The sequence below is a fragment of the Candida orthopsilosis genome (genome assembly GCF_000315875.1).
Source record: "Candida orthopsilosis Co 90-125, chromosome 5 draft sequence".
Classification (NCBI taxonomy): Eukaryota; Fungi; Ascomycota; class Pichiomycetes; order Serinales; family Debaryomycetaceae; genus Lodderomyces; species Lodderomyces orthopsilosis.
In genome coordinates this window covers 761,499-775,147 of record NC_018298.1, presented here as the reverse complement: position 1 = coordinate 775,147, position 13,649 = coordinate 761,499, and the positions used below count along the sequence as shown (strand labels likewise).

Genomic DNA, 13,649 nt, shown 5'->3' with positions numbered 1-13,649 from the left:
CCAACTGAGTCTTCAACTCCTCCAACTGAATCATCTACTCCTCCAACCGAGTCTTCTACTCCTCCAACTGAGTCGTCTACTCCACCAACTGAATCATCTACTCCTCCAACTGAATCATCTACTCCTCCAACTGAGTCGTATACTTCTTCTGGCTCAACAGAAACTGTTGTTACCCACTCTACAACCATTGTTACTATTACCTCTTGTTCTGAAGATAAATGTGAAACTACAACAGCCACCACTGGAATCACTGTCATTACTGAAGGAACTACAATTTACACAACGTACTGTCCTTTGACTGAAAAGACTACTTCGTCAGCAACAACTTCCAAGGAAACATCTGTACCAGAAACAGTCTCCACCATTACTACAGCTTCCACTGGACCAACTGAGAGTAACGAATCAGGGCCAGAATCAAGTACAAGGGTACCAACAACAACAACCGCTACTGCTCCTTCTACTTCTGTCCCGGTTAGCTCGCAACCCCCATCAAAGAGTCAAAGTGAAGCTCCAAAATCAGAAGGTGAATCAGAAACTGCTGCTGCTCCAACTAGTGAAAGTGAAGCGCCAAAATCAGAAGGTGAATCAGAAACTGCTGCTGCTCCTTCTTCATCTGCTCCTGCCGGTCAAAGCGAAGCCCCATCTTCTGCTCCAGGTGAATCACAAACTGTTGTGTCTCCTTCTTCTGCTCCAGCTTCCTCGCAAGCCCCTTCAGAGGACCAAGGTCAAGCCCCAGCATCCGAAGGTGAATCACAAACGGTAGAAGCTCAATCATCATCTACTCCAAAGGTTTCACAAGCTCCATCAGGAGGTGAGAATGAAACCACTGCTGCTATTTCTACATATGAGGGTGCCGCTATGAGAAATTCAGCAGGAATTCTTTTGGTTGGTGCTGCTGCGTTGTTACTTTAATCTTAATCATAAAATAGTCTTGATACTTTTACTGTTCTATCATTTGATACCATAATTTCGAGGAAAACTCACCATCTAGATGATGGCAAGTCGGGCAAGTTCATTTGTCATTTTTCATTTATAAAAGAATCTATATTTCGGTCTATAGCTTAATTTTTATGTTCGGTTTTGTTTTACTACATTTCTTCAACTTTATGACTCGTCGATTTTGCAAAACTTTGCAGTTGTATGTAGATACGAGCAGGGCCATTCTTGAAAATCAAATTTCAAAGATGTCCAAGTTCCTACGTGGGTCTTTATAAAGTGAAACACACAATGGAACTTTCAACACCCTCCAAACTCTTAATGAAATCAATCAGTTTTCATGATTATTTGACATCTATGTTGGATAAGTAAGATATAGAACTCTTTTTTATTAACCCATGTCTCAATAAAACGCATCAGCAAAGTATGTTTTCGTACTCTATTCGTCTCCATACTTGTTCTACATTTCTGTTGGTTAAATTATTTGCAACCAAATTCGACTCCACAAATAATTTTCTTTCTTCAACATTACACCAAAGCCATATTGTATCCAAAGCTGCCTTTGAAATACAAAGAAGGAGAAGTGGGTCTATTGAAGCTCTACTATCATTTGAATTGCTTTGTACTCATCGACATCAATTACAACTAAATGAGTTTAAGAAGTTCAAACCATTCAACAGAATCTAAAGAGTCCACTATAAGTGATAAAGCAGATTCAATCCCAGCTTTAGAAGATAGCTTATCTATCAAGGAAAACCGAAACTCAATGTACTCTAGGAAGTGGGGTAGCAAATCAGGGTCTTCTTCCCCTTCTTCTTCATCATCATCATCTTCACCAAAAAGCACCCAGTCTAACAAAAAGGGAGACATTCTTCCAGCAGCTAATAAAAAGGAGACTCAAGGAAGCTTTATTAGAGGGCGTCCTTCTGCTTGCGTATTTGTGGCAAGTTTACGGTCCAATATGTTAGATGATGAGTTATGCGTTTCAGTACACAATCATTTCAAACAATGGGGTCAGCTATCTACCGTTAAAGTGTTGAGAGATACAAGCAACCGTCCATACGCATTTGTTCAATACTTGGATGAAAAGGATTCAAAACTTGCAATCAAAAAGGGTCACAACTCAATTTTAGATGGTCGGGGTATTAGATGCGAAGCAGCGAAAGTGAATAGAACAATATTCATTACATCGCCACTTAGTTTGTCTGTCGTTGCAGTTGAAAGCAAGTTATCAAAATTTGGCGAAATAGAGGAGTTGACTCCGAGCAACGCCGCAGGGCAATGCTATAAAGATGCTCCAAATCTTAGAGGCTATAAGAATTGGTACTGCAAGTTTGTTTATCGTGACGACGCAATCAAGGCATATGCTAATCTCACAGAAGGAGGTTCTTATGATGCAGAATGGGCCCAAAATGTTGACAAGTCCAATACTGTTAGTTTTAGAGAAGATTCTGGTATTGAACCGAAGGTTAAAAAATCCAGGTTCGACAAATTTTCCGTCTTTATTGGTCAATTGAGTCCAAAAATTACCGAGGTTGAGCTTAGGGAAAGATTTCAACGACACGGGAAAATAGCCAGTCTTCATCTTTTGAAAAAAAGGGATAACACTTTTGCTTTTATCACCTTCAAGGATGAGTCTAGTGCTGCAAGCTCGGTAGAGGTGGAGAACCATGCAATGCTTTGTGGTAAAACAATGCATGTCCAGTATAGGGAGGTTCAAAACCAGTGGAGAGATACTCGCAATGTCCGTGTCCCACTCGCTCCACCACCTATCCATGTTGGCAAGAGGGGACCAGATAAACCTAGAGGAGGTTTTTATGAGAAGCCTAAATTTACTGCCCGTGCTTCGAATATCTATAACAAAAGTCATGCAAGTCCGAAGCTCATTGCTACTGAAAAATGGCAGGATGACGTGAGCAAGCCCGCTGTTGAAACATCGTTTCATCCATGGCAGGCATCCCAATTGGAATTAAAGAGTGATATTAAGGCGGCGAATACTGAACATGTTAAGTCATACATTTCTAGACCAGAGGTGCTCGAAAAGATTGAGGAAAAGAGGGATTTGGAAAACTCCATTCCGGACAAGCTTGTTGAAAAGAGTACTGCTCTTACCAACTATCCTGCACCTCCAAGTACTGGTTTCCCCTTGTTCTACTATGTCCCTGCGGAAAATGTAAACTATCCCCCCGGAAGCCAGCAAAGTTCTTACTACAATGTTTATCCACCCTATTACCACACAGTCCGCCCTCATTCTCAATTCGAAGGAGGAAATATTGGCGGAAGCGGTGGTAGCTCGAGTGAATTTGCTCCTACAATTCATCGCTCTCCACCCTATGGCGTTCCTAATTTTATTTATTACTCAAACGAAGGTGGTTATAAAGGTAAAATGGCTTAATAGGTTGCTACGTGTGTTTAGCTAGTGTAATGATGTGTATGTAAATGTACTTTGCACTTGCCGCAAAGGCAAAATTTAGAAAAACCAAAAATCCCAACTCTTCCACATACAACATACCACTTCCATCAGGATGAGTGTTTATTCTGAGCTAGCAAACTCTTTAGACTGCGTTCCATTGAAAACCCCCAAACCAACAGATATTGAATTACTGAAAGATTTTTCGAAAAGAAATACCCCACAGGTGTCCACTCCACAAGGAAACAATAGTCATGATAAACTCGTCGGCAGTCACTTTTTCGATTTACCTGCAATTGACCCCAAGATAAGTCAGCTGAAGCCATGGAAGACCGATTCAAAGTACTTTAACAAGTGTATGATTAGCTCCTTAGCATTGATGAAGATGACAACACATGCCCAAAGTGGTGGATCGATTGAAATTATGGGGATGTTGATAGGGAAAATCGTTGACAGATCAATTGTTGTGATGGATACTTATCGATTACCAGTTGAAGGAACAGAAACTAGAGTCAACGCACAAGGTGAAGCCTATGAATATATGGTGCAGTATTTGGAATTGATTCAGAAGATTAAAAATGGCAGCAAGCCAAGTCAGGAGAACATTGTTGGATGGTATCACTCACATCCTGGCTATGGGTGTTGGTTGAGTGGAATCGATGTCAGTACACAAGAATTGAATCAAAACTTTCAAGATCCGTATTTGGCAATTGTTGTTGATCCCGTAAAGACTTTGAAACTGGGGAAAGTTGATATTGGAGCGTTTAGGACATTACCTGCAGCTTTCATTGAAGGTGATGGTAATAATGATGGCGAATCAAGAGCTGCTCTACTGAACTCCCCAAAATCAAAACGACAAGAGTTTGGCAGTCATGCTAGTCGATATTATTCGTTGGACGTGGAGATTTTTGAGAATGAGAAAGATGGTGATATGTTAAAGTTGTTGCAAAAGCAAGATGCAGTTGACTACGATGGATGGATGAAGAAATTAGCTGTTGATGAGGCAGAATCAGTTAGGGCACACTATGAAGATTCAAGTCTTCCATCATTGGAATATTTAGATAACTTTGAATTTGTGGAGGATAATGAAACTAGTACCTTGAAGGAGGTCATAAAGAAGTTGGAAAGTTTAAAATCCTCACCTGGGGAGAATCCCGCAAGTTTGTTTTTAAAAAAGATTATTGGTGCTAGTAAATCAGATGTGGTTCTTCAATCAAGAGGTATTTCGAGACGAAGGCAAGTCGAATATGAAGAAGAGGATGTTTTGGATGAAAGTGATTTGGAGAGAGTTGACACAGGAGAGGATAAATTGGGAGGAGAAACCGAGGGTGAAGATTGGGATGAAGATGAGGATGACGAGTCGTGTAATGAACAGGATGCAAAAGAGATGGAGCACGATGATGGTGAAGAACAAGCAACCAATCTGAAAAGTAAAGAGCTTCAAGAGCAAATGAGTGAGGGAGATTCAACACCAAAGACCGAAACCAAAGAATCAAAAGACCCCACCACAGAGCAATCATCTTCCACCAATGCACCACCGCCCCTAATCAAAAGATCAATGCGTAAACAACTACGCTCAAGAAAAGATGATCTAAGTGATTTATTATATGATCCATCGTTAGCTGGAGTACATCATAAACTGAAGCGTAAACAAAGGTCACTTCCACGACAGCTGGCTTTAGCACGCTACCCTGATGAGTGTCTTCGACAAGTTGAGTTTTTGGATTTGCATAGAAGACAGCAACGATGGACGCGTGAAAGAATGCCTGGTGAGCATGCAAGGTATCCTATGCCTTCATCAATGGCTTTGGATTTGAGGGAAAAAAATAAACTGGTCATTGAAGCATCAAGGGCATTAGCTTCGAAGAATGTATGTGATTTGATTACCATGGAGGCTAAGGGAAAGGTCAAAAGGCGGTCTTGTGAATAAGCGTTGCGAAATAGTTTATAGTAAGGTATGGTGTTTGGTTTTGGTTGTATTTTGTAGGTTTTGCTATATCCACGTCTTCTTCATCGAGGAAAAAAAAAAAGATTAACTCATTAAACCCATCACAAGAGATTACACCACGACGTATCAAAAAAAGAGAGAAATCCGTACACAGTGATTATCAAGCAGACATACACGTGAGAAATACGCTCAACTATCAATACCAAACCACAGATAAGACACCACACTCCCCGCTGAGCTAGTTCATCAAAGGCATACTTATTAAACCATTTTAATTTCTTTTTTTTTTGTTTTGCGGTTTTTGCATTTTAGCTTAAGAAGTTGTCTTCGATGTCTACACCAGGAACAACTACAACTGCATCAAAATTAGCATTAACACCAACTTTATCGAGCAACAAGTCTAGCACAAGCACTGCAAATCCCATTCTAAGTAGATACTTGACCACTCCTATTGTGTTTCACCCAGCAAAACATCAAGAAAATTACTCATCGACATCGCAATTACCTGAGTCATATATCGTCTTGTCGAGAGAAAAGAGGGGAACTAGTGATAGTAAAGATATGAAACGGAATGGAAGTATAAACGAGTCACTGTCTCAAATTAGTAATGGAGTTAAGAAAGAGAAGGTTGAACCAAAGAGACCCAAATCACTAGCTGAAGCTGTTGCATCATACAGTGGAAGCAAATATGAAGGTCCCAAGGAGAGAAAGAGAAAGAGAAAGTTGGCAGAGATGGAAAAGAGGGAAAAAGAGAAAAAGAGGGATGTAGAGTCGAATGAAAGTGATGATGAAGAACGAGTGTTTGAAGAAAATGACGAATACGTATCGGCAGAGCAGCCTCCTATTAAGAAACCAAAGGGGTTATGGGGATCGCTTAAGTCACTTTTTGGTGGTGTTGCAACTGGTCAAGAAGAAGATGTTGGAGAGGAGTTTGTTGAAGGGGAGGAAAATACATTATTCAATTTGGTAAACAAAGACAGTGATGAGTCAACTCCGGAATCAACATCAGCTGATGAGGTATGTGATGAAAATTCTCCATTCACGGGATTTAGTGAGCCAGAAAAAAGTGAAACTGGGGAGGAAGAGGAGGAAGAAGAGGAAGAGGAGGAAGATCCCGATTTTGATGAAGAAGATGCGGTTGAAGTTTGTGATGATGCAAATGAAAGTGATAAAAGTGATGACAGTGATGATGAGGCTGATGAAAGTTATGACGAAGAGAACGAGGCTGACTTAAAAGAGTCATCTACCGAGAGTACTCCCTCATTGGAGAATGATGTGGGTGATAGCGAATATGTGGATGAGGATAAGGATGTTGATAAATTAAGACATGACTTGAAGGTTGATCAACTTGTTAATGGGCAAGGAAAATTGCATACAATTACAAGAAGTATGGAGGAAGAGGAGGCAGAAGAGGAAGAAGAAGAAGGGGAAGATCATCTAAAATTTGTCAAGTCGAGCTCCACCCCACCTACATCACCAGAAGATAGCGATGAACAAAAAAGCTTAACCCAAAGACAATATTATGCATTCAATGAATTTCCCTCTGATCGTGGCTCCAATGGATCCAAGAGAATCTACAAAAACTGGCGTGAGTTATCCAATGCTAAACCCCCGGTTGGTTTATTAAATCATGGAGTTACATGTTATATGAATTCAGCAATACAATCACTCATTCACATTCCTGCATTTCAACATTATCTAAATGACATAAATCAAGGTAAAATATCCAATTTAAAACCACGATCAATTAGTCACATATTGGCTGAATTATCCAAAAGAATGTGGAATCCAAATAAACCAACTGCTAAATATATCAACCCCAAAAGGATTATTCAACGTTTGGATGACATTAATTGTATGATGAGTGAATGGCAACAAGAAGATAGTCATGAGTATTATATGAGTTTAATGTCGAGATTACAAGAAGATAGTGTTCCCAAGGGCCATAAGTTAAATGAATCAATCATTTATGATATATTTGGAGGCTTATTACATCAAAAGATTACTTGTCAGCAATGCCATAATATTTCCTCAACAAAGCAAGAGTTTTACGATTTATCACTTGGATTAAACAAAAAAAAGTATCAAAACAGTTGTCGATACACTATTGAGAAATCAATTAATGAGTTCTTCAGTAATGAAGTTATACGTAAAAATGACCAAGATTCGAAATCAGGATACTATTGTGATAAATGTAAAACATTTACCCAAGCTAACAAGATATCATCAATACTAACAGCCCCAGAAACATTAACCATTCACCTAAAGAGATTCAAATTCAACGGAAATTCACTGAGTAAAGTAAAACAAGGAATAAGCTATTCGAAATATCTTGATTTAACCAAATACATGGATCAAGAAGCAGATTCCCCATCAGTCAAGTACCAATTGATAGCGGTGATTGTTCATGAAGGTAGATCGATATCCAGTGGTCATTATATTTGTCATGTATTACAACCAGATGGTACAAGTTGGAGCACTTATGACGACGAATATATCAACCGAATTGATGAAAGAAAGGCATTACTGGATGCAAATGCATACGTGTTGGTGTATACGAAATTAACTCCAAAGTAAAAGGAGAACATATGTAGACGGCAAGAAAGAATAGACAAAGTACAGACAATATGTGAGGGGGGAGTTTTCTGCCGTGGCGATTGTAATGGCATAAATACCTTTAACCACAGTTTCTCTAGTAGCAATTTTAACTCCTAGGATGAGATAAGATAAGAAAAATTTTCTGTCTGAGGTAATATTTTGTCTGTCATTTTTTATTCCTTCTGTTTGAAATTTCGTGTGTCGTGTCTTATCGTGTGTGTCGTATTGTGTCAATGGAAATCTAATTCCGAAAATGGTAAAGTAATATGCTTATATATATACATATGTATATAAAAATATATAAAAATAACACTCACTACAGTACACAGAGCGTCTTTTATTTTTGTTTACATTTATCCTCGGAGTAATTTAAAAATGGAGTACCGGAGGTAACAAATAAGAGTTTCCTTCCGTATGTTACGTGACACTTAAGTCAGAGTAAGAAAAAAGTATTGATGACTTAGTTAAAATAAACGATGTCTGACAAAGGCTTGGAGAATCTTCCGTTTTAGTCAATACCCGATACTACCGGTTGTATGTGGTAAGCGGATTCTGTTGTTTAGTGTATGTATGTGTGTTGTGACTGTTCTGATTTACTTTACAATAAAATTTTGTCTGTCTGTGGTGCGTGCGTGATTTATCGGTGTTTAATGAACCAACAAACTATATAAACAATTCTGAGGTGTAGATATATAGATATATAGATATATTCTACAGACAGACAGACAGACAGAAAGACAGTCAGTCTTATCTCAGTAGCTAGTATTGATATTTTTGTTGAGTCTGTCTGTCACAGTTCACTAACACATATACACCGAATTTTTAATTTAATAAATGGTATCATTCTCAATTGAAGTTATATCTAAAAAAAGATACAAAACAAAAAAGAGTACAAGAAGGGGGAACTAGGAGCAAAGGATCCTTAGTAGTTATAAGACTGCTAGCGATGGTAAGTAGTTATAAGTAGTAGTACCTACTACTAGTGTGTGTTAGTTATTCTTTCTATAAAAGAGGAGAATGCTAATTTAAATTGTCTGCATACATACATACACATTTTATATTGTAACATATATATTATACGGTATATATATATATATATATATATGATGTACTAATTATCATCTATATACAAATTAAATTTATGTATTCTATAAAACCACACTTTTACATTCAGCAACCATTTGGCAATATACACCACTAACAACTCGTACTTCTTTTTGACTAGGTAGAGCAGTTTACACTGAGAGTCACATTCACACCCCAGTGTATTGCTCAAACACTACTACTGCAGTCAGATAGTCTAGTCTAGTCACACACATATCGCACGTCACGCATCACACGCCACACGTCACAAAGTACAGCTGCTCCCACCCCTTCGTCTCGTCTCTACAACTTTAACAAAGCGATGGGATTAAAGTACACCAACTACTTTGACAACTCCCAATACACTTCACCAGATACCCAAATTCTCACCTGTAAAGGATGCTCAAGTCATCTTTGCTTATCAAATTTGATCTTGTCCGATAACTTTAGTGGCTCTAGCGGAAAAGCACTTTTGGTTGAGCAGTTGATTAATGTTGATATTGATCCAGTTACCGAAGATACTTCAATGAGAACTGGACTATACAAGATTAATAAAGTCAAATGTCAACAATGTAAAAAGATTGTTGGTTGGAGGTATAAGAAGTCTTATAGTTATAGCGAAAGCTATAAAGAAGGGAAATTTGTAATTGAAAAGAGTTATATAAGTATGTCTAAATGAATATTATGTTTACTAGTGACTAGCCATCTGTTCTTGTAGCTTTATTGATGGTAGTGGGCAAAGATGTTTAGGTTTGTAGACCGGTCTTTTGCAACCAACCAGTGCCATACTTTCTTATACGCTGTGGATACTTGCACATCCATTACCCAGAGAAGAGGTGTTGCCTACTCAAGTATGATCCGTTTCGAACCTTTCTTTGTAGCTCCTTTACTATTTACAGTACTAACTCCTCCCTACCACTTATACCATGGTCTCACTTTAATATTCAATGGCTCATTATTCAAATACATTTTTGGTTTACTCTTGGCTTCACGTTGTTGTTTCTCCCATTGCAAACGTTGTTTGGTTTGACCTGTTTTCAAAACACATTTCAAATGAATGTACCGATGATGGATAATTCCATGTCTACCTCTTCCCTTAATATCCAATCTTTTCCTCCAATCGCCATCACTGCCGGTCCATAACTGTGCAATATACATTGAATTTTCATCATAACCCAATTCTTGCAGTTTGACTAACCCGCGTTTCAATAATTTTTCCAATTCAGTTGCCATTTTCTTGGGGTTGAAATGTAATTGATTTATAGCTGTTTTCAAATCATAACCACGAACAAATCGATTAACAACGGTGGCTTTTTTCATGGAGGATTTTATACGATATGATTGAAGATAAATTGATGGTTCGAGTAGTTCGATTTCTTCAGGAGTTAAATGGAATTTATAAGATTTACCTTGATGTGTCACAATTTGATCATTTTTGAAAAATCCATGTTGTGATACTGACTGGTTAAATAACTGGATCTTTAACGGGTGTATTAAGTCTTCCAATTTAGCTTGTGGTTTACTTTGATTCTTATAATATTCAATCAACTGTTCATCATTTTGAGGGGTTATTGAATTAATATCTATTTCACCTTCTTCATTCTTGACTATTTCACTAGCTCCCTTCTTCTCCTTTTCCATTTCTTCAATAGGATTAGTGGTTAATTTACCAAATGGAGAAGAGCTATTGTAACGGAGAAACACCGTAGATAATGGACTTGGTCTTGCCCGCGGTATGCTTTGCCTCAAAAAAGTACCTCTTGTTAGTATAGACCACCTGTTCATTGTGTGTGAGGATGGTTGTGTGGATATGAGTGGGTCTTACTGAAAATTTTTATACAAACAAATTTTTTTCTTCGTACTTTGGATTTGACGTTGATGAAGCACTCAAGAGAACGTCACTTAGAGAGAAAACCTTTTCGTCTAGAAAGTGTTCTAATAGTCTCCTCTGGAACAAAAAGTTTATAAACACTACCAAACTGAGTGCTTTACTACTCACAAATGTAACATTTTTATTAAATAAACATGAATATGCACCTAACAAATAGATCAAACTGATGCAAATAGTCAACCTTCAAAGCTTCCCTCTTTTCAACCTTCTGTCTAAAGCTTCTCCCTCCCTAATCATCATATCCTTTCAAATTCAAATCCCTAGGCCTATTAGGCAAAGGGTAAACCATAGGAATAGGTTCATGATCAGCATACAAATACTTCCTTCTTAATGGTGTAGCTAATAATAGCACCGGTGCGGCAACACCCATTGCCACAGAAACAAAAAGGGCCGGGTTAACATGAGCATGGTATCTGAGCCACTAGAATTTTGCTGAGTTAGTATCTTTGAATGATATATTTATAGGTTTGATGCTTCGTGATAGGAGGGTTCGATTGCTTGGGTGTTTAGTTCCATTGGGGTTTACTCAGCTTCAGGTTAAGATTCCCTTCGTTGAGTCACACAGAGCTTGGCAATGCTTCTTCCTTGGTCCAATTTCAATGGAGCTCCATTTGATGCATTTGCTTCAGTATCAATTCCCCATCAATCCTTCTCTCCAGATAAACATTTCCCAAAAGTATCCTTCTCCACACATACTCTTACTGGTTGTTTGAAATATATTGGTTTATCACCCCAAACTTTATCCGACATGGTTGTTGTATAACTTTGTTTAACCTAAGTATGAACAATTAATGCGTAATGAAATTTTTGGTGAGCCCCATTGGTTCAAACAAGTGAGAGAAGAAAAATGTGGTAGCATCGCACGACCTCTAAATACAAACTTATGCTTTCATTCCTATACAAAACTACTTAGCACTAGCTCCATCCCACCTATGACTTTCTCTTCTTTACCGTATTCTTCTTCTTCTTTCCCTTGGTGTCAATAGCAGTCCCATCATTTTCAGCAATAATTTCAACATTAGCACTATCACCAGCAATAATATCCTCTTCTTGCTTAGCTTGACGTTCAGCAGCTGAAGCAGCATCTCTAGCTTCATTCTCGTAAAATTCCTTCTTCAATTCTTCATCATACCATTGTGCATAATATAATCCACCTTGTAACACCAAAACACCAACAAGTACCAAAATAATCATCACTTGAGAAGCCGCAATAACATTAATCCCAGTGGCTGAATCAACTTCTCCCCATTCCCCAGTAATAGCAGCATTAATACCAGTTCTCAAATTGGTTAAATATATAACAATAGCAATCATAAATAGCGCCAATGATCCATACTCGAAATATTTGGCTTCTTCATCAGGTTTATAAAGTTTGATGAAATGGCCAACAAGACCAAGAAACCCCACTGCGTGTAAAACGTAGTGAATGTACATTGGTGCATTTGCCCAAGTTTGATAATGAACGAGGGATTTACTGAATCCATTGGGGTCAGTGGCACGCCATAATGTGTTTATATCATATGGCCAGTTTCCATAGATTGCACCAAGACCAAATGAGGTAGCAGCAATGATTAAAACAGTACCAATTGGTACGATGTCCTTATATTTCATCATCTTGGAATATAAGAGATTTTTGATTGATTGATTGATTGGTTTGCAAAGGCGATGCAATCAATCATCGTTTTTACTTTTCTCATTTTTTTGCCGCGCTAATTGTTTCGGAGGTCAGAATGGAAGACAAAGTGCGGGCAGATCATTCGATTTTGCAACTTATTCCATTCATCCTCCACAACAAATCACATGCCATTACAAATCGTCGTTGTTGGAGCCGGTGTCCTTGGCCTCACGACTGCCCTCACATTGAGTGAAAAATTGACTGATGAGCATGAGATTTATGTTGTTGCAGAATATGGACCCCATGATACAAGTTTGAACTCAACAATGTCTAATGTTCCAGTCTATACATCACCTTGGGCGGGTGCTCATTTTCGTCCATTCCCCAGTGCTAATGAACAAGATAGGAGAGAAATGAAGATGACAAGGAAGACATTGAGGCATTTTGAGCAACTTGCAGAAAATCAGCCTGAGACATCCGTCACAATCGTTAAAGGGTTCGAGTTTATACACCCATCACGTTACCAAGGATCCTATGGTCACAAAGATGAAATGAATAATTTCACAAGAATTAATAAGGAAGGCTTCATTGGCTTCAGATATGATACTTGGGTATTGAATCCAATTGTTTACTTGGGATATCTCTACCGCAAGTTGCTTTTCCAACAAAATGTCAAGTTTATTCACAAGAAATTGGAGAGTCTTAAAGAGGCCACGAAATTGGTTGAAAACTCCAACGTAGTTATAATTAATTGCTCAGCAAGGGGCTTAAGATACCAGGGGGGGTATGATGACCAATGCTATCCTATACGTGGTCAGACTTTACTTGTAAAGCCACCAAGATCATTCAAGTTGGACAAGACAGTCACGTACCAATTGGCAGATGGGTCGTGGATCTTCGTCATTCCCAGACCTTTGCATGGAGGAGTAATCCTCGGGGGAACAAAGCAAAAGAATGACTCATTCACCGGGGTTAGAGATGAAGATACAAAACATTTGATCAACTTGGGCAATAAATATTTCCCCGATTTGAGAAAAACTAATGCTGTTACCGGTGCAGCCTATTTCGATATTGAAAGAGTCAATGTTGGTTTGAGACCTGCTAGAATTGGTGGATTGAACACCTCGGTTGAATTTCATGATGGATGTACAGTGATTAATAACTATGG

The 13,649-nt window shown here is 38.4% G+C and overlaps 9 protein-coding genes across 9 annotated transcripts in view; 6 read left to right on the top strand and 3 right to left on the bottom strand. All coding sequences in view use genetic code 12, as the record gives it.

Annotated features, from left to right (window-relative positions):
• The window catches only part of CORT_0E03560 (Rbt1 cell wall protein), a gene marked incomplete at both ends in the record, with an annotated part of 1,977 nt that extends 1,065 nt beyond the window's left edge, over window positions 1–912 (top strand). The window contains one exon of the mRNA XM_003870026.1: window positions 1–912. This exon is cut by the window's left edge and continues 1,065 nt beyond it. Coding sequence (XP_003870075.1) covers window positions 1–912 — 912 coding nt within the window.
• A 673-nt stretch (window positions 913–1,585) lies between these two features.
• Window positions 1,586–3,331, top strand: CORT_0E03550 (hypothetical protein; the record flags this gene model as incomplete). Its single annotated transcript, XM_003870025.1, has 1 exon — window positions 1,586–3,331. One exon carries the CDS (start codon window positions 1,586–1,588, stop codon window positions 3,329–3,331), a length of 1,746 nt encoding a protein of 581 aa, XP_003870074.1.
• Window positions 3,332–3,461: 130 nt separating this feature from the next.
• Window positions 3,462–5,276, top strand: CORT_0E03540 (hypothetical protein; the record flags this gene model as incomplete). The annotated part of the gene is made up of 1 exon (XM_003870024.1): window positions 3,462–5,276. One exon carries the CDS (start codon window positions 3,462–3,464, stop codon window positions 5,274–5,276), a length of 1,815 nt encoding a protein of 604 aa, XP_003870073.1.
• Window positions 5,277–5,624: 348 nt separating this feature from the next.
• Window positions 5,625–7,871, top strand: CORT_0E03530 (Dot4 protein; the record flags this gene model as incomplete). Its single annotated transcript, XM_003870023.1, has 1 exon — window positions 5,625–7,871. One exon carries the CDS (start codon window positions 5,625–5,627, stop codon window positions 7,869–7,871), a length of 2,247 nt encoding a protein of 748 aa, XP_003870072.1.
• Window positions 7,872–9,297: 1,426 nt separating this feature from the next.
• CORT_0E03520 (Moh1 protein) lies at window positions 9,298–9,654 on the top strand (the record flags this gene model as incomplete). The annotated part of the gene is made up of 1 exon (XM_003870022.1): window positions 9,298–9,654. The coding sequence occupies one exon, from the start codon at window positions 9,298–9,300 to the stop codon at window positions 9,652–9,654; it is 357 nt and encodes a 118-aa protein (XP_003870071.1).
• A 233-nt stretch (window positions 9,655–9,887) lies between these two features.
• CORT_0E03510 (Mrpl22 protein) lies at window positions 9,888–10,760 on the bottom strand (the record flags this gene model as incomplete). Its single annotated transcript, XM_003870021.1, has 1 exon — window positions 9,888–10,760. One exon carries the CDS (start codon window positions 10,758–10,760, stop codon window positions 9,888–9,890), a length of 873 nt encoding a protein of 290 aa, XP_003870070.1.
• Window positions 10,761–11,095: 335 nt separating this feature from the next.
• CORT_0E03500 (hypothetical protein) lies at window positions 11,096–11,616 on the bottom strand (the record flags this gene model as incomplete). Its single annotated transcript, XM_003870020.1, has 2 exons — window positions 11,096–11,287; window positions 11,563–11,616. The coding sequence occupies 2 exons, from the start codon at window positions 11,614–11,616 to the stop codon at window positions 11,096–11,098; spliced, it is 246 nt and encodes an 81-aa protein (XP_003870069.1).
• Window positions 11,617–11,796: 180 nt separating this feature from the next.
• On the bottom strand, window positions 11,797–12,480 carry CORT_0E03490 (Csh3 protein; the record flags this gene model as incomplete). The annotated part of the gene is made up of 1 exon (XM_003870019.1): window positions 11,797–12,480. One exon carries the CDS (start codon window positions 12,478–12,480, stop codon window positions 11,797–11,799), a length of 684 nt encoding a protein of 227 aa, XP_003870068.1.
• A 186-nt stretch (window positions 12,481–12,666) lies between these two features.
• CORT_0E03480 (Dao2 D-amino acid oxidase) lies at window positions 12,667–13,649 on the top strand (the record flags this gene model as incomplete). Its single annotated transcript, XM_003870018.2, has 1 exon — window positions 12,667–13,649. A coding segment is annotated over one exon (983 nt), but the record flags the coding sequence as incomplete, so codon positions are not given.